Here is a 27,648-nt window from a genome sequence, read left to right on the forward strand (position 1 = left end):
TATATTTGGATTTTCAGAATGCCTTTGACAAGGTGTCGCATGAGGCTGCTTACCAAGTTAAGAGCCCATGGTATAACAGGAAAGTTACTAACTTCTTGTGGGAGTTGGCAAAGCTGCATCTGCCCCAAAACATACTGGTGCAGTTCTACACTGCCAACATAAAGAGCATCGTAACATCAACCATTGCTATCTGGTTTGGTGCAACAACCTCTCACAATATACAAAAACCACAGTGAACTAACTCGATAGCAGAAAAGGTCATTGGTTGCAGTATACCATTACAGTAAGAATTGTATGTGTCCAGGACAAAGCAGAAGTCAGGAAAAAAATCATTGTGAACATCACCCACCCAGCAAATTGCCTTTACCAATGCTCTCCTCTAGAAACCACAATAAGGCTATTAAAACAAAAACTTTATACTTTATACTTCATTGTCGCCAAACAATTGATACTAGAATGTACAATCATCACAGCGATACTTGATTCTGTGCTTCCCGCTCCCTGGAGTACAAATCGATAGTAAGTATTAAAAATTTAAATTATAAATAGAAAATAGAAAATGGAAAATAAGGTAGTGCAAAAAAACCGAGAGGCAGGTCCGGATATTTGGAGGGTACGGCCCACATCCGGGTCAGGATCCATTCAGCAGTCTTATCACAGTTGGAAAGAAGCTGTTCCCAAATCTGGCCGTATGAGTCTTCAAGCTCCTGAGCCTTCTCCCGGAGGGAAGAGGGACAAAAAGTGTGTTAGCTGGGTGGGTCGTGTCCTTGATTATTCTAGCAGCACTGCTCCGACAGCGTGCGGTATAAAGTGAGTCCAAGGACGGAAGATTGGTTTGTGCGATGTGCTGCACCGTGTTCACCATCTTCTGCAGCTTCTTCCGGTCTTGGACAGGACAACTTCCATACCAGATTGTGATGCACCCTAGAAGAATGCTTTCTACAGTGCATCTATAAAAATTAGTGAGGGTTTTAGGGAACGGGCCATATTTCTTTAGTTTTCTCAGGAAGTAAAGGCACTGGTGGGCCTTCCTGGTAGTGGACTCTGCTTGGTTGGTCCAAGTCAGGTCATATTGACTCCGAGGAACTTAAAGTTTTTGACTTGTTCCACTTGCACATTACTGATGTAAACTGGGTCATGCGGTCCACTATTCCTTCTGAAGTCAACAACCAATTCCTTCGTCTTGCTGACATTGAGGGATAGGTTATTGTCTTCGCACCATGCCACCAGGCTCTTAATTTCCTCTCTGTACTCAAACTCATCATTACCCAAGATACGGCCTACAATTGTTGTGTCATCAGCAAACTTATATATTGAGTTTGATGGAAACTTGACACCATCTTAAAAGTTTCTTCCCCAAGGCAGTTAATCTGATCAACCATTCTAGCACCCTCTATTACCTCAGTCACTCCACCATAAACATTATAAAATGCTCTTTATAATGCTGTTTAAATATACACTGGTATATTGTATTTCAGCACATCTTATTCCATATCTGGTCTTCTGACTTATTTTATAAAATTCTTTATAATCGCTGAATGCTATCATTTTGTTCCGTGTGGTGCCAACACACCACAGCAATTTCCTAATACATGTGAATATCTGTACCAAATAAAGCTGATCCCTTAAGATACAGATTGTGGTTATTTGGTTCAGCAGGTTCTTGCCAGCCTCCCCAAGTAGAAATTTCACTTGTCCTATTGCATCCTTCCACATTTCTTCACACACATGCTTATCAACTCCACATTGATCTTTATGCCATTGACTACACCTAGCAGTAAATTAGTCAGAAAATGTGCAGCTTGGGTGGTTGATAGTTGGTTTGAGTCGTTCTCCGATCTTGGCAATTCGTTTTGCAAATGTCTTATCACCATACGACGAGACATCATCAGCATGCTGTTAATTTGTCCCTACATCACAAATGAGTTTCCGTAATGATGACCAATCAGCTGATTGATAAGTTTATAAAGGCCAAGCATTCAGAGGACACACCACAAATTAATAACTCAACCCAACCAGTAATAGTCATTTGGTAACATCTGAGCTTTTGGAACCGTAAAAGGAAACCAGAGCACTTGAAGGTATGGGGAGAATGCATAAACTGCAGAGAGGAGCAGAGGCCTAGATCAATCCACAACGCTCTTATGTTCTTAACATTCAGAGTTATATCAATTTCTATTTTTAATGCGTTCAGTGATGGTCTTCACTGACCTCCAAGCTAGAAAATTGCAAAAGATTAACTACATCTTGAATGAATAAACCTTTTTGTATCAATCCAGCATGGCTAACCCTTTATTTTGAGTCTGTGTCCTGGTTCTGGACACCCCATTCAGGAGGATATCATTGCTGCATCTACCATATTAAACCATGCAAGAACACTTCAGTTAGAGCACCTATTAAACTATAGAAATGATATGGTCAGTTACTTCTATATTGATTCCCAGGGATATTTGCAGCTCTCTCCATCTCAAGGACATTCCTCCTTAGATAAGAGAAACAAACCTGCATGCAACATACAATGTACATGAGATTGGCTGGTTGAGTGGTGTCAAAACAACAACCTTGCACTCAATGTTAGCAAGGCTAAGGAACTGACTGTAGACTTCAGGAAGGAGAAGTCAAGAGAACACTCCACCAATCCTCATTGAGGAGTCTGTGCTGGAAAGAGAAAAGAACTTCCAGTTCCTGGGCATCAACATCTCAGATCTATTCTGGGCCCAACATATTGATGCAATGTCAAAGGAGCCAAGCCAGCAGCTACAGTGATGAGTTTGAGGAAATTTGTTATGTCACCAAATACTCTAGTAAATTGCTACAGATGTATGTTGGAGAGCATTGTGACTAATTACATCACCGTCTGGTACAGAGGCTCTAAAGCACAACATCAAAAAAGCTGCAGCGAGATACAGACACAGCCAATTTCATCATGGGCACAACCCTCTCCATCACTGAAGACATCTTCAAAATACAGTGCCTGAAGATGGCATCCATCATTAAAGACCCTTACCATTGGGGAGAAGGTACAGAAACCTAAAGACCCACACTCAATATTTAGAAACAAATTCTTCCCTTTTAACATCAGATTTCTGAATGGTCCATCAACCCATGAATACTATTTTTCTATTCCTTTTTCTCACTGTTATTTCTATTTAGTTTCTGTCACTTACAGTAATTTTTATGTCTTGCAGTGTACTGTTGCCACACAAATATCATGACATACATTAGTGGTATTACACCTGATTCTGATACCACGTTCAATCTAGACAGGGCCATTTCTGTCAGTGCCTTGAAAAAGTAATCAGCCCCAAAGTATTATCACTTTTTACTGTTTCATTTTTCTAAATTTAAAATATACTGAAGTAGGATTTTTGAGCTAATCTACAAAACATTGTTCACCGTGTCAAATAAAAAGAAAAATTTCAAAACCTGTTAACAACTTACTAAAAATTAAAAATTTAAAACCAAAATTGAGGTTGAGAAAGTATTCATCCCCTTTGTAATTAGTACGCTAACATCCCTCAGGTGCAAGGCATTTCCTTACCAACTCACCTAGTGGAAGATCACCTGCTTTCAATGAATTCATAAGAATAGCCCTTCTCTAAGGTCCAACAGTACGGTAGAGTTTCAACAGACCAAACCAAAATGAAGACAAAAAAGCATTCAAGCTAGGTCAGGAAAATGATAACAGAGAAGCACAAATCTGGGGAAGGGTACCAGACCATCTCAAAGGCACTTCAACATACTTCAGAGCTCAATGGAGTTCATCATGAAAAAGCCACACTGCCTAGGTCAGGCTGCTCCTCTAAACCTAGTCACTGGAGAAGAATAGCACTTGTTAAGAGAGGCTACTGTGATGCCAACAGTCACTCTGAGTGAGCTGTAGAACTCAATGGTTGCAATTGCAGATGAAGTTCATGGCTCCACAATCTTGATGTCCTTGCAAAAAAAAAAGATATTTATGGAAGTAGTCTTGGGTTTTAAAAAAGGCATACTTTGCTGGTAAAGACTTAACAAAGTATCACTTAGAACAGGGGTCCCCAACCTTTTTTGCACCGCGGACCAGTTTAATATTGAAAATATTCTTGCAGACCGGCCGACCCGGGGGGGGGGGGGGGGGGCGTAGGGTTGCCAACGGACAAGAGTAGCAGTCAAATATGTTGCATTTATGACTATGAAGCCTTGCGCAGGCACCTGTGTGCGCATGCGTGACGTGCGCATGCATGTACGTGCCGATTTTTTTTCTACAAATCATTTTTGGCAATTCTGTTCATTGAAACTACACTACATACATTATTTCTACTTTATATAGGTGTGTATTTATCATATCATTCCTACTTTTACTATATGTTAGTGTTATTTTAGGTTTTATGTAACAGCGCATAAATATAGTGATAAGTCACTTACAACTGAATAGCATCATAACATTTTAAGTAACGTTTGGATATTAAACACACAGCACATATTTTCCTCGTATGAACATATAAAATCATTGCAACACATCAATATCACTGAATCAGTGGGAGCCCTGGGCTTGTTTCCCTGCAACAAGACGGTGCCATCGAGGGGTAATTGGAGACAGCGATACTCGAAGGGGGTTCCTTATGTCCAGTCTATTCCGCAATTTAGTTTTCGTTGCATTCATTGCAGAAAACTCTGCTTCGCAGCGATATGATATTGGAAATGGAAGCAACGTTTTCAGTGCTTTCGTGGCTATCTCAGGGTATTTAGCCTTGACTTTGATCCGGAATGCCGGCAGAGATGTTATGTCAGACATACTTTTCAACCCACTGTCATCTGCAAGTTCGAAGAGTTGATCTTCTTCCCGCGCTGACATGGATGACGCGTGGGTAATGACCTCACGTGCGTTCAAGCTCAACAGTGGGCGTGACACGGAATGAGGAAAGGTGTAGCTGACCCATATCGCCAAATCATATCGTTTCCTCGTGGCCCAGTAGCACATGCTTTGCGGCCCAGTACTGGTCCACGGCCCGGTGGTTGGGGACCGCTGACTTGGAAGATACTGTAAAATGTGGAAGTAGGTCTTATGGATAAGACCATAGATATAGGAGCAGAATTGGGCAATTTGGCCCATTGAGTCTTCTCAACTATTTCATCACAGCTGATCCATTTTTCCCCTCAGCCCCAATCTCCTGCTTTCACACCCCATAACCCTTCGTGCCCTGAACAATCATGAATCAATCAATCTCTGCCTTAAATATAAAGACCTGGCCTCCGCCACTGCCTATAGCAACAAATTCCACAGATTACCACTGTCTGGCTAAAGAAATTCTTCCTCATCTCCGCTCTAAAAGGACACTACTCTATTCTGAGGTTGTGTCCTTTGGTCTTAAGACTCTCCAACCGTAGGAAACATTCTCTCCACATCCACTCTATCAAGGCCATTCACCATTTGATAGGTTTCAATGAGGTCACCTATTTCTGAATTCTAGCAAATACAGGTCCAGAGCTATCAAAAGCTCTTCATATGACAAGCCATTCAATCCTGGAATTATTTTTGTGAGCTTCCTTTGAACCCTCTCCAGTTTCAGCACATCCTTTCTAAGATAAGGGGCCCAAAACTGCTCACAATACTCCAAGTGAGGCCTCACCAGTGTTTTATAAAGTCACAACAATACATCCTGGCTTTTATATTCTAGTCCTCTTGAAATGAATGTTAACATTGCATTTGCCATCCTCACTACAGGCACAACCAATCAGATGGATGAGACTAAAGTGGAACTTTCTGGCTTCAACAATACGTGTGGCATAAATTTAATACTGTGCATCAGCCAGGTAACACCATTGCTACCGTATAGTGGAAGTAGCATCATGCTATGGGGATGCTTTTCAGCAGCAAGGACTGGAAATCTGGTCAGAATTGATGGGAAGATGAATGCTGCCAAATTTAGAGATCCTGGATAAAAGCCTGCTAGCCTCTGCCAGAAGTTAAAGCTAGGAAGGAAGAACTGGCAGAAGAAAATTATGCCAGCGAACAACTTGACCAAAGGCGACGTCCTTCTGACAGTTCATGAAACAACTACTTCTACTTCTTTCAAATAGGATTCTGCTCCTATTGCAACCTGTGATTTACATGTTGATGGTGTGTTTTTGGGCCAAACGAGTGATCTGGTGGTTTGCTGTCTCTGAGGGAGTTCCATGAGGTTTGAAAGTCAATGTGTGGCCTGGAGACCAAGAAGCTGCGAGCCTATGATCAGCTCCGTTTCTTGCAATGATCAACTCTGATTAAAGCAGAGAACCAGACTGATATCAACAAGAATGAGAGCAGAAGGTGAGCGGGTGTTCAGCGCCATCCCTCTCTCCCCTTTTCGCTCGATACTGTTGGAGAATGGTGCATGCATCTAACCAGTCACTCTCTCTCTTGCTCGATGCTGTTGGAGAACGGTGCCAGAGTTTAGGGTCTTGGGCAAGGTTTGTGGACTGGACTCTGTAATTCATGTTATGATGTGTTTCTGGTTACTCCTTTAATATTAAATTGTTATTTTGATCAGGGCGAACTGGCTTTGCAGCCTGCAGTCAACGAATGACACAGCGCTAAATTGAACTGAATTAAGCTTTATGAACATTCCTAGACAGTTTTATATTCTGTGTCTTACACTTGTTTTTCTTTTGCTGTTTGTGTGATTTGCTCATTTTATGTGCACGTTGGATGCTTGATGTTTTCTGTGAATGGGTTCTATGGTGTTTCTTTGTTTTATGGCTGTCTGTGAGAAGATGAATTTCAAGGTTGTATACCACATACATATTTTGAAGTTTGGATCATTGTCCTGCAGAAAGACAAAGCACACTTCCAGAGCAAGCATGGAGTGGCTTCAAATCAAGAAAATTTATATCCTTGAGTGGCCCAATCTGAGTCCTGACCTTAACCCGATCAAACATCTCTGGCAAGACCTCAGGTTTGCTGTCCACTGTCACTCCGCAGCTAACCTGGCACAGCTAGAGCAATTTTGCAAGGAGGAATGGGCAAATCGTGCTCCATCATGTTGTGCAAAGCTAATAGAGACTTATCCAAAACAACTATTGGCTGTAATAGCTGCGAGAGGTGGTTCAACTAAGTACTGAGCAAAGCGGGATGAACACTTTTCAATTGTTGACATATCAGTTTCCGAATTTTCAGTTTTCATGCTTTACAATTTTCCATGGTTTTTTTGGGCTCTACTTGGGGGGAAAAGGAACATGCGATTCATAAATAAAAATTCTCAGTTAAATTGACCAAAATCCTCAGTTGTAATTCACATTTATGCGAACAAAGGTTTGGGGGTTGAGGCACTGTATATTCTTTAATTCAAATCTTATTGCAATGAATGCCAAAATACTGTTTGCCCTCTTAAATACAGGTCGACCTTCACTAATTCGACTACTTGTAATCCGATTCCTTCGATAATCCGGCACTGATTATGCTTAATGTGATCCTTCTGTAATTCGGCATTTTCACTAATCTGGCACTCCTCAAATCCCAATGGTGCCGGATTAGCGAAGGTCAACCTATATCTACTTTTGCCTCCATGTAAACTTTTAGTAATTTGTGTACTAAAACACCCAGGTCCTTCTGAACACCAGCACTTTAAATCCTGTACCATTCAAAAAGTGCCCTGATATCTACTTATTGACTAAAGTGGATGATCTTATATTTTACCACAATATAATTCACCTGCATGTCCTTGTCTACCGTTAGACTGTCTACATCTCTTTGAACCCTCACTGCGCATTCTTCACAAAACATACTGCCAATAACACAACAAAACAAACTTCCATGCTCCAAGGAGTTTGATAAAGTTCCTATAATTTTATTTATCTGCTTAATGCTGATTGTAAACTTATTAACTATTATACAAGGTGTATTCATTACCTTCAACTTTAAATCAAGAGGATGGCATTTGATGCCGAGTGGGTTTCAGGCTGCTGAACAATGAGAGGCCAGTACAACTTAGAGCACATTTGATTCATGGCTGCCATCATGTGCCATGAATCTAATGCCTCAGAACAGTCTGCGGGCCCTGTACCACCAAAAGCTGGTCCATCTGAACACATGCAAATGAAAATAAAAACTAAAGATGCTGGAAAACTAAAATAAAAACAAAAGACAATTAAAATATTCATCAGGTCAAAGAATATCCGCAAGAAGTAAATCAGAGTCAACTCTTCAGGTCCAGAACATGTGGTTCACTCAGTACAGGTGTACAACAGCAATAATAACCTTAAGGCATTCTGTTTAAAATCAACCTGAAGCCTGAATTCTGCAAGAAAGACCAGCATGAAACATATTTTAGTCTTTAAAAACACACCATGTTTTCATAACACATTATATTACAGCTAATGTAGAAGTGGCTGTAAAAATACATTAACTCAATTCAAGTCACTATGGTCGGTCTACAAGAATATATTGACCATCATTGTACACCGAATCCCAAGTTTTTAATTAGGTACATCTATGTGATTAATGACTCCGTGTGTACACTTTCTGTACGTCTGCAGACAGCTGTTGTTTGGGGAACCAGTCTTTCAAATGCTAAACTACAAGGGGTAATTGATAAATTCGTGGCCTAAGGTAGAAGGAGTCAATTTCAGAAAACCTAGCACGGTTATTTTTCAACATAGTCCCCTCCTACATGTACACACTTAGTCCAGCGGTTATGGAGCATACAGATCCTTTCTTTGTAGAAGTGGTCCACAGCAGGGGTAATTGATAAGTTTGTGGCCTAAGGTAGAAGGAGATGAGTTACACAGCTCTTGTTACCAAGCACGTGCAGTTCAACTCTTGGAAATATCAATCACCTCTGCTGTGGACCACTTTCTGGAGGTCCAAGACGCCAACCTCTACAAAGAAGGGATCCGTATGCTCCACAACAGCTGGACTAAGTGTGTAAATGTAGAAAAAATAAATGTGCTAGGTTTTCTAAAATTGACTCTTACCTTAGGCCACGAACTTGTCAATCACCCCTCGTAAGTAAGCCAAAATGTTGAAGTAGATTTGGCACCAAATCTTGCCCAGTAGTAAGGTCTTGTAAATAAAGCTCACCTGTTATTATGCACAAATTCTGGAAGGGAGCTTCCATGACATAACGGCCTTTTACCCTTTTAGTTGTAGATACAAGGAAGTCTTTCTCAATTAAGACCGTTCTGTGTCCAAGTTTCTAACTGTAAAGTCTAATCTCCCAAATCAATGCCCATCATAATTTTATATTGTTCTATCCACTAAAATTTACAACCTCACATGCTGGATACAGAACGTTTAATCCTTAGCAAAGAGGGAACTTGAGCTCGATTCTCTTCAAACATTAATCAATTTCCCAAGGTAATTGAGCAGTATAGTGCATTGATGTTTCAGCAACCATGGCGACAAAGGACAAATAGTTCACTGGTTCAGGAAGCTGCTGACCAGTTTCAACGACACATTTCTGAAAATTCACTCCATGGAAAATCCCCACTATTGCACAAACAAATGTTACAATAGAAAATTAAAAATATAAAACATGCCTCAAAACTAAAAGAAAACAATGATAGCTGAAAACAAATTATAAAGATGATGCTATAGACACTTCAAAACATGGTAATTTTACTATTTCTACTCTGCAGAAATTTTGGAAAAATCTTCATTAAAGAATAAAAAAATACTTATATTTCTCTTCAAAGTATGAAAGGGAAGAAGGATGTAGTCTTGGAGTGTACACGTGCAGCTAACATCAGAAGATTACACATTGGTACTTGTCCATTTGACCAAAAATCCATGATTTTATAAAAGAGCAAAGCAGCTAGTACCATTCCTCTCAGCCCTGTCAATACTTACCTATCAGTTACCCAGCTCACTTTTGAATACTACAGCTGAATTTGCCTCGTCATTACCCAAAGCTGTATAATCCCAAAAGGCAATAGCTCTAAATTAAAACAAAACTTTTGCTCTTGCCATTTTTGTTTCTTCATACTGGATCCCTTGTTTCTGACTTTTGTACCAATAGAAAGTGTTTCTCGCCATCCACTTTTAAACAGCTCAGACCCTCTCAGAACTTCCTCCAATCTGAAATGGAGAATTACAACTTATCCAATTCATCTACACAAATTAAATCACGTTAGTCAATTTCTTCTGTACACTCTTTACATTCATCTTAGATTATGGCTCCCAAAATTGGGCTAAGTACTTTAGTTGCTTCTGAGCCATATTTGAAAGAAATTTGTCACAACTTCCTTGACCTTACATTCTTTTCCTCCATTTACAAAGCACAGGAGCCCATGATCTAGGTTATGTTTTTGACGTCCCCAACCCTGGGAAAAAGACTGTGCACACTGACCTGATCTATGACTCTCAGTTTTATAATCCTCCCTCATACTCCTACATTCCAATACATCCCAACTTAAGAGTTGTAGAGCTCTGCAGCTCAGACACGGCCCTTTGGCCCACCTAGTCTATGCTGAACTATTATTCTGCCTAGTCCTATTGACCTACACCTGGACCATAGCCTTACATACACCTCCACTCTCCTCTCCCATCAGATTCTTTCTTCTCTAGCCCTTGACCTTTCCTACTAATCTGGCTTTACCCATCACCTTCCAGCTAGCCTCTTTCCCCCTCCCCTCACATTTCAGGCAGCTTCCCCTTTCCTTCTCAGTCCTGAAGAAGGGTCAAGGCCTGAAATGCCAACTGTTTATCCATTTCCATAGATGCTGCCTGACCTGCTGAGTTTCTCCAGCATTTTGTGTGTGTTGCTTTGGATTTCCAGCATCTACAGACTTATTCATGTTTTTGGTTGACACCTCCCATTCTGTACTTATCCAGATGTTGAAATCAAACCTGGATCTACCACATGCACTGGCAGCTTGTTACACTTTCTCACCACCATCTGCGTGAAGGAGTTCCTCCTCTAGTTCCCCTTAAATGTTTCACCATTCACACCTAACCTATGTCCTCTAGTTTCAGTCTCACCCAACATCAGTGGGAAAAGCCTGCTTGCATTTACCCAATCTATACCCCTCATCATTTTCTACACCTCTATCTCATTCTCCTAAACACCCCTCATTCTCAGTTCTAACCTATTCAACCTTTCCTTATAACTCAGTTCCTCAAAACCTGGCGACTTCCTTGCATATTTTCTCTGTACTCTTTCAATCTTCTTGTGATCTTTCCTGTAGGTAGGTGCACACACAATACTTCAAATTAGGCCTCAACAACATCGTGTACAACCGCAACAAAACATCACAACTTCTGTACTCAGTAAATTTGATTTATGAAGACCAATGTGCCAAAAACTCTTTACAACCTTATCTGCCTCTGATGCCACTTTCAAGGAATTATGGATTTGTATTCTCAGATCCCTTTGTTCTACCACAGTCCTCAGTACCAGGATAACAGGGTGTGTTAAACAAGGGTTAATAACAGTCTAACAGGAAGGATTCATCACTTCCCTGGCTATAGGTTGACTTGACTCAATATACAGCCTAATGGCTGAGGGCAAGAATGACCTCATATAGCACTCTCTGGAGCAGCACAGTTGTTTTAGTCTATTACTGAAAGCGTTTCTCTGTTTAACCAAGGTGGCATGCAGAGGGTGAGGAACATTGTCCAGAATTTCCAGGATTTTCTGGAGGGTCCTTTGTTCTACCACAGCCTCCAGTGTGTCCAGTTTGACTCTGTAACAGAGCCAGCCTTTCTAATCAGTTTATTGAGCTTACTGGCATCACCTGTGTTGATACCATTGCCCAGCACACCACTACATAGAAGATGGTACCAGCGGCAATAGACTGTTAGAACTTTGTCTTCCCAGGATGCAACACCTCACAACTGCTTGCATTACATTCCATTCGCCGTTTTTCAGTCCATTTTTCCAGTTGGTTTAGAACCCGCTGCAAGCTTTAATAACCTTCCTCGCTGTCCAACACCCCCAATCTCGGTGTGATCCACAAACTTGCTGAACCAGTTTAACACATATCATCCAAATTACTGATATAGATGATAAATAACATCTGACCCAGCACTAACCCCTATGGCACACCAACAGGTATAGGTCTCCAGAGAAGCACAAAACCAATGTCTAGTCCAATTAACTACCTCATCTTGAATGCCGAGCCATTGAACCTTCTGGACCAGCCTCCCATGTGAGACCTTGTCAAAGTCCTTACTAAAGTCCATATAGACAACATCCACTGCCTTTGTTTCATCAATTTTCCTGTTAATTTCCTTGAAAACTATTAGATTGGTTAGACCTGACCTAACACGCACAAAGCCATGTTAACTATCCCTAATCATTCCCTGTCCATCCAAATACTTATATATCCTGACCCTTGGAATACCTTACAATAATTTATCCACTACTGACGTCAGGCTCACCAGCCTACAATTTCTCTGCTTATTCTTAGAGTCTTCCTTAAACAGTGAAACAATATTAGCTGTCCTCCTATCCTCTGACACCTCACCATGGCCAAGGACTTAAGTATCTCTGCTTGGGCCCCTACAATTGTTGCACTAGCCTCCCACAAAGTCTGAGTAGACATCCTGTCAGGCCTCAAGGATTTATCTACCTTGATTTGCCTCAAGACAGCAAGTATCTCCTCCTGTAATCAGTGTGCAGCCCATGGCCTCACTGCTGCTTTGCCTCACTTCTATTGCCTGTGTTTGACTCCTGAGAAAATACAGATGTAAAAAAAAAATCTATTTAAGTTCTCCCTCCATCACTTTTGACCTCAATCATCGATGACCACACTGATTGTCAAGAGAACCAATTTTGTCCCTTGCTCTTAATATATCTGTAGACATCCTTGAGATTGTCCTTCACCTTGTCAGCAAAAGCAACCTCGTGCCTTCTTTTAGCACCCCTGGTTTCTATTGTTATGTGCCTCTAGGAGATCTGTGATATTTTTTCGTGAGAATGATGTAATGGTCTTTTGGAGGTCACCTGCTGTAATTTTCCCGCCGATGTGAGGTCAGGTGATGACATGTGCACCACGGGTATATAAGGGAAGACCTCAGATGACGCAGTTGGTTTTTAGTTTTTAGTCTTCCAGCTAGAACGTTACTGTGTCTCCGTTTCTGTTGCATATTTGTTTTTATGACGCAGTCTCAATTTTAAAATGGTTGTTACGTTCTGTTGCAAGGTACAGTAGTGCTGGACTGGGAATTTTTGCTAGATGCGTTGACGTACCTTATTCCAGCAGTAGTACGGGACGGTGAAGACTTTATCGAAGCACAAGACCCGAAGGATTGAGAGGAGTCGGTATCATTCAGCAGTTTAACAAAGGATCGACCTTATTGAATCTTCATTGAAGGAATAGTGACCTGCATCGAAGATAACTCTTGCCAAAAGAGCAAAGAATTCATGCAAGGTGATCTCTAGAATTTAAGGTCAGTTGTTTTAAACTGTTTATTTCCTACATCGTGAATCCTTTGGACAGAACCAGCAGGAAAGTCGTGTCTATGAAAAAATCCTTCTCCAGAGAAGCCTCTCCCAATTTTACGTATAAATCTGTTGGACTTTCGAATTTACCATTATAAGAACTATATCTGACTTTACCGCTTTAAGAACCGTTTTCACATTTAACGCTTTAAGAACCAGTGCCGAGTGACAAGTTGTTGAACGGCTGCATAGCGGTTAACTTCCAGTTAAGGTTTTCGTTTGTTTTTTTTTATTGTTTATCCATGTTTAATAAATCTTTGGTTGTTTTTATATAACCTGTCTCGATTGATGTTCATTGTTGCCGGTTACATAACACCATCTTAAGCATTCTCTTGCATTCCTTATACTCAAGTACTTCATTTGTTCCTTGCTGACTATATCTGCTATGCATCATCATCTTCTTAGCCAGGGCCACAATAACTCTCGAAAACCTAGGTCCCCTAAACATGTTAGCATTGCCATTTACTGCCGGCAGGAACATACAAACCTTGTACACTCAAAATTTCACTTTTGAAGACCTCCCATTTATTAAGCATCTCTTTGCTAGAAAACAACCCATCCCAGTTTATATTTGCCAGATCTTTTCTGATAGCATCAAAATTGGCCTTTCTCCAATTCAGAATCTCAACACGAGGACCAGACCTATCCTGCTCCATAATCATCTTGAAATTAATGGAATTATGACCACCAGATCTAAAGTGTTCCCCTACACGCACTTCTATCCCCTGCCTGGTCTCATTCCCTAACAGAATATACAGTATCTCACTCTCTGCTTGGGATCTCTATGCGAGCACATTTGACAAACTCTATCCCATCCAACCCTTCTACAGTGTGGGAATCCCAGTCAGTATGTGGAAAGATAAATCACCCATTATCACAAATTTATTTTTCTCACAACAGTCTGCAATCGCTCTAGAAATTTGCTCCTCTAAATCCTGCTGACTATTGGGTGGTCTATAATATAATCTGATTAACACAGTCATCCCTTTCTTTTCTCATTTCAATGCATATAGCCTCAATAGACGAGCTCTCCAGTCTGGCCTGTTTGAGCATATTTCCCCAGACTAGTAATGGCACCTTTGTCCTTTAATCTCTCCTGCTATTTCACATCTAAAACACTGAATCCCAGAACTTTGAGCTGCCAGTCCTGCCCCTCCCTGCAACCAAGTCTCACTAATGATTACCAACGTCATAAGTCCATGCTCTAAGCTCATCCACCTTTCCTACAATACTCCCTGCATTGAAAAATACATAACTCAGAACATTAGTACCACCATGCTGGACCATTTGATTTTTATCTTTGTATGTAGACTTAACAACATTTTTTCCCTTATCCACTCCACTATCCACCCGGGCACTCAGGTTCCCATTCCCCTGCAATTTGTTTGAACTCTCTCCATAACTCAGTCTGAGTCCCAGCAAAACCCTCTCTACACTCTTTCCATCTTAATTACCTTGTGAGGGGATCCTGGAGTGCCCCTATTAACTGCTTGGAGAGATAGACATAGAGAGATAGAGAGAGGTAGAGAGAGAGGTAGAGAGAGAGGTAGAGAGAGAGGTAGAGAGGTCTGAGTCCCAGCAAAACCCTCTCTACACTCTTTCCATCTTAATTACCTTGTAAGGGGATCCTGGAGTGCCCCTATTAACTGCTTGGAGAGATAGACATAGAGAGATAGAGAGGTAGAGATAGATAGAGAGGTAGAGAGAGGTAGAGAGAGGTAGAGAGAGGTAGAGAGAGGTAGAGAGAGGTAGAGAGAGGTAGAGAGAGGTAGAGAGAGGTAGAGAGAGGTAGAGAGATAGAGAGATAGAGAGAGATAGAGAGAGATAGAGAGAGATAGAGAGAGATAGAGAGAGAGATAGAGAGAGAGATAGAGAGAGAGTTATTTATCACCGATGGTTTGTTTTGAAGAGAGAAACCAAGATTAACAGTTGGACTGTCCCGTTAGGGCACGGGAGGTAACTTTGAATTTCTACTTTGGAGATAACACCGAGCAGCTCGAAGGTTGCTATGGTGACCGACAGCAGATTATTGATGTTACTTTCAAGGACAGCTCTGTTTGTTTGCATTCCTTCACAGACCAAGGAAGGAGGGACTCTTTGAATGACAGGTGATGCTCAGCACGGTAAGATAAATAGGAGGTCAGCGGATACAGACCTCAGACACATGATCTGGACACTGAATGAGCATTGTTGTGCCCGCAGAGAAAGTGGGTCTTGGCGGATCGATCCAATTGCTCTACCAGTGAAGGAGAAGGGGTTGACTGGTGGGGAGTTGTCTATGTGTCCACCCTGCCGGGGTGATAGCTCCACCAGCTCCAAAACTGGTCCCCCTGGTTAAAGTCACAGTCGGTGACTTGTGAAGGATTTCGGAGGACGACGAGAAGATCGACTGCAACAGCTCACCTGAAGACTCGACTCAACTCACTCTCTCTCTCTCCCCATCACTACTCAACTAAATACCACGAACTGAACTGAACTTTGCTCATCATCGTAAGACTGTATCTTTTTATCCCTAGACTTAAAGAAGCTTGGTTTTTCATATACATATATTTCCACACTTACTGATATACTTACTTGTAACATATATTATCACTGCTAACCTGTTTGATTTACTTACATTTATATTACTGTATTGCATAATCACTAATAAATATTATTAGTTTATAGCAATACTGGACTCCAAAGTGTTTTCCATCTCTGCTGGTTCTTTATTCCCGTCACGGGTTACATGACAAAATTGGGGCCTGCATCCGTGATGTGAACAAATTGGTCGGGAGGCTGGTTTGAATTGATTGGGAAAAATTCCTTGTGATCTGGTTGTGTGGAATATCAGCAGAAATGGAATTTGAAGTTAATAAGTTTATGGCAGAACCAACTCCTGAGGCGTTGGAGGATGCTAAGAGGGATTTGCTGTGGGGAATTGCTCAAAAGTTAAAACTGAAGGTGACCACTAAAATGAGGAAAATTCAGATGCAGATGATAATAGCCCAGCATTATGTACCTAAGGGAACGTTTAAGGAGGAGGCATTAGAGTTATTTGCTGAAAGTAAGGTACATGCTGAGGCTGAAGCTCAGTTGAAACTGAAATTGGAATTACTAAAGCTCGAGGCTGAGGCCGCAGAAAACAGAGGATCCATGAGGCTAGAAAGGCAGAAAGGCAGAGAGCAGAGGCAGAAAGGCAGAGAACAGCGGCAGCAAGACAGAGACAGTTTAAAAGAGAGAGGTTGCAGCAAAGAGGTTTAGAGTCGGACCCTGTTGATTTTTACAGCTCGGAAGGGCTAGTTTTGTGTGATGAATTTAAAAGTTGTGTTTCTGATGAGGTAGGGGCATACCCAGTTGCAGAGGATGCCGCTACCCTGTGGGAGTCTGATAAGAAAGCAGACGAAGAAGTTTTAACTCACGAGGTTGAGTTTACTCCAGATAAGAGTTTGCCAGAGAAAAGCTGGGGGAGGTTCGGGATGACCTTGAATTTGAAACTGGGACAAGTGATGACAGCCCATAAGAGGCAGTTGTTCCCAATGAATGTGTTCAGGTTGTTGAGTACCTGTGAGTTCACAGGATTCTGAACCTTATGTTGAGACTCAGTTAAAGTCTGAGGTGCCTGGCTTAGTTGGAAAAGAATGCAGTTTTTGTGTGTCAGATGATCTTGGTTCAGTGAATAAGGGGTTAACTTTGGTACCAGTGGAATGGGAGGATTCTCAGTCATTTGCATTACACCATGTTTTAAAAGTTGGTGAAGAGGTGGACACTGATGAGGTCAGTGTTGCTGGAAATAATGGGAAAAGTGCTGTTCCTGGAATTTTGGGTAAAGTGCTGGGGAAGGTTGAATTGGTTGTGCGACTTTTGACCCTGCTTGTGGACAAAGACCTGCTGAGGGAAGATGTATGGCTCTGTTGAATTTTGTCTGGACATTTGAGCACCTGCAAGGTCATAATGTTAGGCAGTGTAATGTTATGGAGAAGGAAGAAAATTGTTATGGTTTTGGAGTGGAAGTTGCTATGGAAGCAAGTCGTAGTGAAGGTCGGAGAAAGTTGATAAAGAAATTGTTTAGCCTCTTTCATAATGTTTACGTAATTCTCATCAGCCTGATGATGATACAGAATTTGGTAAACAATGGAAGCATGTTGACAGTTCTCCAAGATAAGAGTGTTTCAGAAATTCAGCTAATGAGCAAAGTTGCTGTTGAGGCCTATGGCAGAACCAGAGGTTTAAACTATGATGTGTCACAGACTTTTCTACCTTCCAGATTTCAGCAGGACTTAAGAGGGTAGGTACAGCTGTTAAGGGTAAGGTGTATAAGAGAGGTTTGTCTTTATTGAGGAAGGAATGTACAGAGGAACAGAAGCGAGAGTCTGGAATGGTGGCTTTAAGGGAGATAGCTCTCCTAGGAGAGGAGGTTCAGAGAGATTCAGTGGGACATTACCTTAAAGATGGGATGTTGATGAGGAAGTGGAGACCAGCCACAGTGCCTGCCAGTCACGTGGTGGTTCTGAAAGGTTATGGGGCTGAAATTTTAAACATGGCTTACAGTATGCCTTTAGGTGGATATCATGGAGTGAGAGAGACAGTGAATAGGATTGTGAAGGAATTTTACTAGCCTGGTTTAAGGAAGGATGCAATGAATTGTGTGGGCCCATTGCGAAAGACTGCAGCTGGTTATCAGTATATGTTAACAATTGTGTGTGCTGTGTCTCAGTCCCCTGAAGCAATGTCTTTTGAAAATACGGAGGCAGTGGTAACAGCATTCAGTAAGCTTTACACACTGGCAGGTCTGCCCAGAGAAATTCAATTTGACCAGGGCAGTAACTTTACTTCGAGAACATTCCAGGGGAAAGAGAATTGGAAGCTAAGCACATGGTGTCATCTACATATCACACAGATTCCAAGGGAGGCTTGGAACAGTTCAATTCAACTTTTAAGACCATGATTAAAGCACATTGTGTGAGAAATGGGAAAAATTGGGATGAGGGGGTTCCCCTCCTCTTATTTATTGTTGGAGATTCGATTCAGAAGGCAGTGAAGGGTAATTTGTTGGAACCTGTGTTCAGTTACAGGCCAAAAGGACCTTTGACCCTACTCAGAGAACTCTGGAAGGGATTTAGTAGGCTTTGAGACTTTGCCAAGGAAAGTTTACGAAATGGTCAAGTCAAAATAAGACACTTGTTTGCTAGAATTGCAGCTGGGAGAATTGTTATGGAACAAAATGGAGTCATGAAATCTGATAATGGAATGGAAAGACATGTTTACCCATTGAATCTAGACTCACCCAAATGTCAGAATTCCATTGTTTTGAAAAATATTACTGATAAGGTCCATCAGTTGGACCCAAAACCAAAAAAAACAAGTAAAAGGACTAATTGGCGTTTTGAAATGGTGCACAGGTGCAGTGCATCCCGTCATTATGAATTCAGCCCAGCCTATGAAAAGGCAACACAGAGTGAACTTGGAGAAAAATAAAATAGTTGAAGAAACTAGAAACAAGAAAGAACAAAGAAAGAGAAAGGATGACTGTATTGATAGAGTGGGTAAGGCTAAATACCTTATTAAGATTGACGGGTTAAAAGGATACCGGGGTGTTCCTTTAACAGAGAGGGCTAAAGAGACATCAGTATTTGTGACACCGTCTAGACTGTATGAATACAATGTTTTACACTTTGGGATGAAAAATGCACCAGGGACATTTCAAAGAATGATCAATTCAGTGATTAAAGGTTTAGAAAACACAGGGACTTATATTGATGACTTAGTGGTCTGGAGTGACACATGGGAAGAGCATGTTGCAGCGGTAGAAAAACTATTTGACAGACTTTCTAAGGCCAATCTTACTGTGAACCTCGCTAAAAGTGAATTTGGCCATGCCACAGTTACATATCTGGGTTATGTGGTGGGCCAAGGCCAACTGGCTCCTGTACAGGCCAAGGTTCCCTGTGGAAGTCCCTGTTCCAACTGGTAAGAAAGCTTTAAGAAGGTTTTTAGGAATGGTTGGGTATTATAGAAAATTTTGTAAGAACTTTGCTGACATCGCTCTCCCCCTAACAAAACTCCAAGGGAAGAGTGAAAGATTTGCATGGAATGACTTTTGCCAGGAGGCATTTGAATGCTTGAAAACCATCCTGTGTTATCATCCTGTGCTCAAAGCACCGGATTTTTCAAAACCATTCTCGATAGCAACAGACGCTAGTGATGAAGCTGCTGGGGCAGTACAGTTACAGAAGGGTGCAGATGATATTGAACACCCCATAGCTTATTTCTCAAAGGAATTTAATGTGAACCAGAATAATTATTCAACTGTTGAAAAGGAGTTATTGGAACTTACTCTGGCCTTACGTCATTTTGAGGTTTATACTTGTCCTGCTCAAAGACCTCTTGTGATTTATACGGATCATAATCCGTTGGTGTTTTTAAATAAAATGAAGGATAAGAATAGAAGGCTGTTAAATTGGAGGCTAATATTGCAGGAATTTGATTTGACAATCAAACATGTAAAAGGTACTGACAATGTTAGAACTGATTGCTTATCCAGATGTTAAGTTGGAAACTGTAAACATTTTTTTCTCTGTCATCTGATGATTTTTTTATCCCTCCATTGTTTCAAACTCTGTGATGTACATTTAGACAAAAAAAATCATCTTCGACAATTTTTTTTCTCTGAGGAAGGGGAGTGTGAGGGGATCCTGGAGTGCCCCTATCAACTGTTTGAAGAGAGAGAGAATTATTTATCACCGATGGTTTGTTTTGGAGAGAGAGAGAGAGAGAGAGAGAGAGAGAGACAGAGAGACAGACCAAGATTAACAGTTGGACTGCCCTGCTAGGGCACGGGAGGTAACTTTGGAGATAACACCGAGCAGCTCGAAGGTTGCTATGGTGACCGACAGCACATCATTGATGTTACTTTCAAGGACAGCTCTGCTTGTTTGCATTCCTTCACAGACCAAGGAAGGAGGGACTCTTTGAATGACAGGTGATGCTCAGCACGGTGAGATAAATAGGAGGTCAGCGGATACAGACCTCAGACACATGATCTGGACACTGAATGAGCATTGTTGTGCCCGCAGAGAAAGTGGGTCTTGGCGGATCGATCCAATTGCTCTACCAGTGAAGGAGAAGGGGTTGACTGGTGGGGAGTTGTCTATGTGTCCACCCTGCCGGGGTGATAGCTCCACCACAGGAAAACTGGTCCCCCTGGTTAAAGTCACAGTCGGTGACTTGTGAAGGATTTCGGAGGACGACGAGAAGATCGATGGCAACAGCTCACCTGAAGACTCGACTCAACGCTCTCTCTCTCTCCCCCCCCCATCACTACTCAACTAAATACTACGAACTGAACTGAACTTTACTCATCATCGTAAGACTGTATCTTTTTACCTCTAGACTTAAAGAAGCTTGGTTTTTCATGTACATCTATCTCCACACTTACTGATATATATATTAAAAAAATCACTGCTAACCTGTTTGATTTATTTACATTTATATTACTGTATTGCGTAGTCACTAATAAATATTATTAGTTTATAGCAATACTGGACTCCAAAGTGTTTTCCATCTCTGCTGGTTCTTATCCCCCGTCACGGGGTACATGACAACCTCATTGAACCAACTTTTTTTTTTTTAAGTCAGTCACGTGCTATTTTAATAATGTTGTTTTACCAACTTTGTTCTGTAAGTAATCTTTGGCAATTGCATTGATACTTTTATACTGCAGTTAGATGTCATCAGAAATAAGTGTCAATATCTCTTACAACATCCAACTGGAACTTTTAGTAACATTTGCTGAAAATTTAGATACCCAATTTTAGATATCATATTCCACTTTCTATCATCAGATAATGGGGGGAAAGGCACCAGCCTCAGCTCAATGTAGGGCAGAAGAATATAACTAATTGCAAATAAACAGACTTACCGCTTGCAGGAGGGCAAAAAAAAACAAACTTCCTCAAAGTGCTAGCCTGACCAAAATCACACTCCATTTTTCAGTTGTTTTCTCAATTAAAGAATTACAAGTGATCTGCCATATTGTGAAAGCAAAATATTAGAAGTTACATTCAAGCCACTGTATAAAAATATGAGGCTTCAAAAATCGAAAGCAATTTCTGACCATAATTTATGAGTAGCCTTTCTTGACAATCTGTTGTTTTTGAGGGCTTCTGCCAAGTTTTCACCATTTTCGTGATTGTGTGAAACATTTGTCTATAGGAACACAACTACTGCTCTATAAAACAAAGCACACCACAAGCTGCCCTGCTGGCAAATTCAAAGTATACGTAATCATATATGCCCTCAAAAGACCTGTCAACAAGAGACTTTACAGAAGAATGAGACTGCCATACAAAATTCTTCACTTCTGTATGATGCTTTATTACCTCAAAATTACAACACTTTACGTCAGCATCACTATTACAAACTGCTGAAGTGGACAGCCATATTAAAAGATTCTAAAATGATTAGATGATTACTTAAAAATACCACTCACTCATCCATTCAGTTAGTGTCAATATAGCCATAGGAGTATCTTAATATCAGAGTGTCTTAATAAAATTTCAGGAGAAATCCTGGATGTCAGTGGATGTTTGATCAATATGCCTGTCAGTGCACATCAAACAGGGAAGGGTTGAGAGACCTTTAGTGGATGTGGACAAATTTCTAAGCCTCTGCCTTTTATTTTTAGAACAATTGTTTAATAAAGGAATTTTAACAGAGAGAAACCAACTCTGGTTCAGAATTCTTATTCAGCTTTTTGATATAGAAATCAACTAAGGCAAAAGAGATATTAGTTAAAACTAAGCATTAAATGGATTGGGGTTTCTTCAGAAAAGCAACTGGTTTAAAAATTCTGGGCAAAATGTTTAGTTTGTAAGTAAATTACTAAATGAGAGAATACAAATACCTAAGGTGTCATTATGATCACCCCTTAAACCAGACTTTCATGTCTCACCCTACGAAAACGTCATTTGATAATATTTCACATCATGTTCCAAGGTATGTCCATACAGTCATACTTCATTACAAATTGCAGTCAGTATCAACAAGTTACATTTATTGACGCCAGTAAGAGTCAATTCACACAGCAACACAGTTCACTTGACGGCAGCACTTGTCTTGAAGTTATATTCATTTGAATTCTTCAACTCAAGTGTAGCATAAATAAAGTGTGTAATTAATTGCCATGTTATTTAACTTGAATCCCACTCAGAACTAATTGTGACTCCCTAGCTATTAAGTCTAGTCTCTTGCAGAATATAAACTGTTGTTGTTACACATCTTATTCTATCATGATTAACACAATGAAGACTATTAAGATCTGGCTGGAGGGTGCTGACTCTGCCCTTCAGCACCAATTCCAGCACACAGACTGGAGCACGTTTGCCGCCCATGCCACCACAGATTCTCAGATTAACATTGATTTATATACTAACTCTGTCCTTGAAAAGAGCACATCAACAAGTGTGTAGGTAGAGCGACATCACAAATCAGAAACCATGGATGAACAGAGAAGTTCACCTCCTGCTCAAAGCCAGAGATTCAGCCTTCAGGTCTGGAGACTAGGAGGTTTACAGCTCAGCCAGGGCCAACCTGAGGAGGGGAATCTCTCAGGTTAAACACATGCACAAACAGAGAATCGAGGAGCATTTCAACTCCTCGGAGCCCCGGCTCATGTGGCATGGCATACAGGTCACTACAGACTTCAAACCACCTAGTATTGTGCCCCCTTCCAGCTCTGCTTCCCTCCCTGATGAGCTCAATTACTTCTACGCTCGCTTTGACCGAGAGAACAAGGAGATCACCCTCAAAGCGGATCTCCCACCTGGTGAACTGCCTCTCTCACTTTCCACCTCTGATGTTTGCACCACCCTGCGAAGGGTGAATGTACGGAAGGCAGCTGGTCCAGATGGAATACCTGGTCGTGTACTCAGAATCTGTGCAGGGCAGTTGACCGGGGTCTTCACGGACATTTTTAATCTGTCCCTGGCCCAGGCAGTTGTCCTCACAAGCTTCGAGATCGCCACCATCGTGCCAGTGCTGAAGCATTCCACTGCCACAGGCCTGAATGACTTCCGTCCAGTTGCACTCACCCCCATCATTGCAAAGGGCTTTGAGAGACTGGTTCTATCAGATCTGAAATCCTGTCTGCCCTCTACCCTGGACCACCATCAATTTGCCTATCGCACCAACAGGTCAACAGAGGCCGCCATCTCCACAGCACTTCACTCTGCCTTGACCCACCTGGACAGCCCCAACCCTTACGTCAGAATGCTGCTCAAGACTTTAATTTGGCATTCAATACTGTGATCTCCTCCAAGATGATCGCCAAACTTCGCCAGCTTGGTATCAGCTCATCCCTCTGCAATTGGACCTTGGACTTTCTGACTTACAGACCCCAATCAGTTAAGTTAGACAACCTCTCCTCCTCCACTCTCACCCTGAACACCAGCGTGCCTCAAGGCTGTGAGCTGAGCCCTCCTCTGTACTCCCTTTTCACCTATAACTGCGTTCCTGTACATGGTTCTAACTCCATAATCAAGTTCGCAGACGACACCACTGTGGATGGCCTGATCAGAGGGGATTAATGAAACAGCCTACAGGGACCTGGCCGTGTGGTGTGCCGACAACAACCTGACCCTTAACACCCAGAAGACCAAGGAGATCATTGTGGACTTCAGGCATGCTAGGAGCCACACTCACGTCCCCATCTACATCAACGGAGCTGTAGTGAGCATGTATCAAGCTTCAAATTCCTTGGTGTCCACATTTCCGAGGATCTCACCTGGTCCCTGATCATCACTCCTCCATCCTGATCAAAAAGGCGCAACAGCGCCTTTATTTCCTGCGGAGCATCAAGAAAGTTCACCTCTGTCCCAGGATATGGACGGACTTTTACCGTTGTACCATTGAGAGCATACTCACCAACTGCATCTCAGTGTGGTACGGCAATTGTCTCGTATCAGACCACAAAGCACTCCAGCGGGTGGTGAAAACTGCCCAGCGGATTATCAGCACCCAATTGCCCGCCATTGAGTACATCTACCATAAACGCCTTGGCAAGGTGAAAAGCATTATCAAGGATGCATCTCACTCTAACCATGGGCTTTTTACTCTCCTCCCACCCAGTAGGCGCTACAGGAGCCTCCGCTCCCGCACCAGCAGGCACAGGAAGAACTTCTTCCCTGTGGCTGTGACTCTGTTGAACCTCACATCATAGCGCTAAGCAGTATTGCACCCATATTGTACTGTCTCAGTAGTTTTATATTTGTGTGCTGTAGCACTTTTTATTCACAGTTATTTTGTAAATAACACTATTCTTTGCATTTCTGGTCAGATGCTAACTGCATTTCATCGGCTTTGTATCTGTACTCGGCACAATGACAATAAAGTTGAATCTAATATTAATATGTTACAGATTCATTGCCTATGGGCATGCACTATCACATCCTAGATGGATTAAAGTTTACTTTTTAATTGCATACTACAAAGAATACTTCATATCACTGATATTAAACTCTCTACTGATCCAATAAAATACAAAAGACAATGAAATGGGTAACAGAATGTTTGCGTGGAGCTGAACTGTTCAAATTCAGTGATTTTTTTTTAAATGCATGTCAAGCTCAAATAAAACATGTAGAATATTTCATATTAAATAAAAATTAGAACAAAATTTATTTTTAGACTGTTTGATTTCAATTCATTTCTACATAATAAATGTAAGTATATCCACAATTTAATGACCAAGATATCAGTGCTAGATTGAAAACATTTTTCAGTCAGAAGAGTCACCTGAAAAGCCATGGAGTTGGCAGCAGCCAAGAACATCCGTAGTGGCAGTTTTGCCTTGTAAGACCGATGGCTCCATAATCGGTGTGCACCAGCTGTCACTCCAAGGGCCGTTATTAGAAAACAAATATAAGCTGTAGAGCAGAAAAGTGGGATTAATATCATGGCACTTTTTATTCCTAAACTCATGACTACCTACTGGGACATTCAGTAAAACAATGTGAGTCATGCAAGTGATTTCCATGCATTTACTGTCATTCATCTCTTTAGTGAAATAGTTGCTTCTTCACTCCTTAACCTCGAGCAGATAGATGCATGCCTAACCCAAGGGATAATTTCCATATTATATCACAAGTATGAAATATTTGAGCAAAGTGTGCACAATACTAAAAAAAACAGGGAAATACACAGCATGTAATGTAGCACCCATTAAAAAAACAAACAAACAAACACACACACACACACAATGCTGGAGGAACTCAGCAGGCTAGGCAGCATCCACTGAAGTGGACAGTCGATGTTTCGGGTCAAGGATTTTCTTCAAGACCGAAACATCGACTGTTTGTTCATTTCCATGCCTGACCCACTGAGTTCTTCCAGCAGTTTGTCTGTGTTGCTTTGGATTTCCAGCAGTGGCAGAATTTGTTGTGCTTAGAAACATGACTGATTTGTCACCGCTTAATGAAGGCAGATGTTGTTGATGAAATTCATCATCACCATGTCAGCAAAGACTCTGGCTACCCAAAGAAAAGCTCTCAAACCTGGCACCAAGCTCATGGCCTTCTCTGCCCTCCTACATACTTCTGGGACATGGACTCCTTCAACAGGGCTCATTGGTGATTCAACGTGCCTGACCATTGCTAATCAACAATTATCCAAACCCAATGGCTGGGCAAGTGATCAGCATCTTCTTCCACAGCAATGTTTCTGTCCCAAGTTACATTTAATCGGCTCAGATGAGGAATTCATGCTCTATACTATACTTCCAAAACAGATAATCTATTCAGAGCTCTGTCACAGCAAGAGACAAAGTTAGACAGAGGAAAAGATTCACCTCCTTAGAAAAATGGCAATAGCGGTACTGATTCTTGGGAATCCCTGTGCAACGACTACTCAAAGTGATGATACCAAGACTTCAGCATAGAAACACACAATAAATGGCAGGAGAAAAACCCTGCTTTCTAAACCACCCATCCCAGTATGTACCACTTGAGGCACAGTCCGCTATTTCTACTTTGGCTTCATCCACCACCTCAGAACTCACAAAACTAGAGCAGACACAACTTACTAAACACTTGAAACACTAAGAAGAGGTTAATGCTCCAGGTGATTTTGCCTAATAGGGATACCTGAAATGTTTGTTTTTTTATAAAGCACGTTTTCCTTTAGATTTCCAATGTTTGCATTCCCTTTCATCCCAACCTAATTAAAATAAATAAGTGTTTTGGGCTAGAAAACAGAACATAGAACAGTACAGTACAGGAACAAGCCCTTTGGCCCACAATGCTGTGCCAAACCAGTTAAATTAGTAATCAAATAGCCAACAAGTAATCAAATAGGTAATCAAATGGTCAAACTAGTCTCTTCTGCCTACACAATGTCCATGTCCTTCCATTTTCCTCACATTCATGTGCCCATCTAAACATCTCTTAAAAGTCTCTAATGTTTCTGTCTCTACCACCACCCCAGGAAGCTCATTCCAGGAACCCAAAACTTACCCCTCATATCTCCTCTGAAAAATACCCCTCTCACCTTAATTGCATGCCCATGGTATTAGATATTTCAACACTTGGAAAAATTTTGATACTCTGTCTACCTCTCATAATCTTATAAACCTCCATCAGATCTTGCCTCAGCCTCCACTGCTCCAGAGAAAACAACCTAAGTTTGTCCAACCTCTCATGATAGCACATGTCCTCTAATCCAGGCAACATCCTCTTAAACCTTTTCTGCACCCTCTCCAAAGCCTTGACATCCTTTCTATAATGGGGTGACCAGAACTGTACACAAACTACAGACACGGCCTGGAACAACCTATCTTTTAAAATCACGTGAGAGAACACAGCGTAATTTTTTTAAATACCGGTAGTGAGGCAAGGTGGGGGGTGGTGGAGGTATTGCTATAAATTTGTCTTGGGCATTTCTGCAAAAAAAAAGGGCAACATAAGAGTGACACTTCCTCATTTTATTTCCTGTTGACTTCACAGATAAAGAAAATTAGTGTAAAACAGGTTGCAAATTCAATAAGAAATTTTACTTTGCTCCAATAAAGCTGAACTTCACTTTCCTCAATATGTCCGAAAATAGGAAGCATAATCCAGGAGCTAACTGGTTAAGAAATAGTTTTAATGTTATATGTTGAGAATATTAATTTTCCTTCTTTTTCTAAAGTTCATTTTTCCACATTGTTTTAAAGGTGCAAAAGCAACCCATTATTCTCTTTATTCCCTAAAATTTGAAAAGATGTGAAAAAGTGATG

General features: G+C 41.3%; 1 protein-coding gene across 1 annotated transcript in view; it reads right to left on the reverse strand.

Moving 5' to 3' along the window:
• LOC140195163 (stearoyl-CoA desaturase 5-like) overlaps nucleotides 1-27,648 on the reverse strand; it is a 91,111-nt gene that overhangs the window by 59,618 nt on the left and 3,845 nt on the right. The window contains exon 2 of the mRNA XM_072253039.1: nucleotides 25,173-25,303. Within this exon, the coding sequence (XP_072109140.1) occupies nucleotides 25,173-25,303 (131 nt within the window). The remainder of the gene's footprint in view (nucleotides 1-25,172; nucleotides 25,304-27,648) is intronic.

This window comes from Mobula birostris, chromosome 3, assembly GCF_030028105.1.
Source record: "Mobula birostris isolate sMobBir1 chromosome 3, sMobBir1.hap1, whole genome shotgun sequence".
NCBI classification, from domain to species: domain Eukaryota; kingdom Metazoa; phylum Chordata; class Chondrichthyes; order Myliobatiformes; family Myliobatidae; genus Mobula; species Mobula birostris.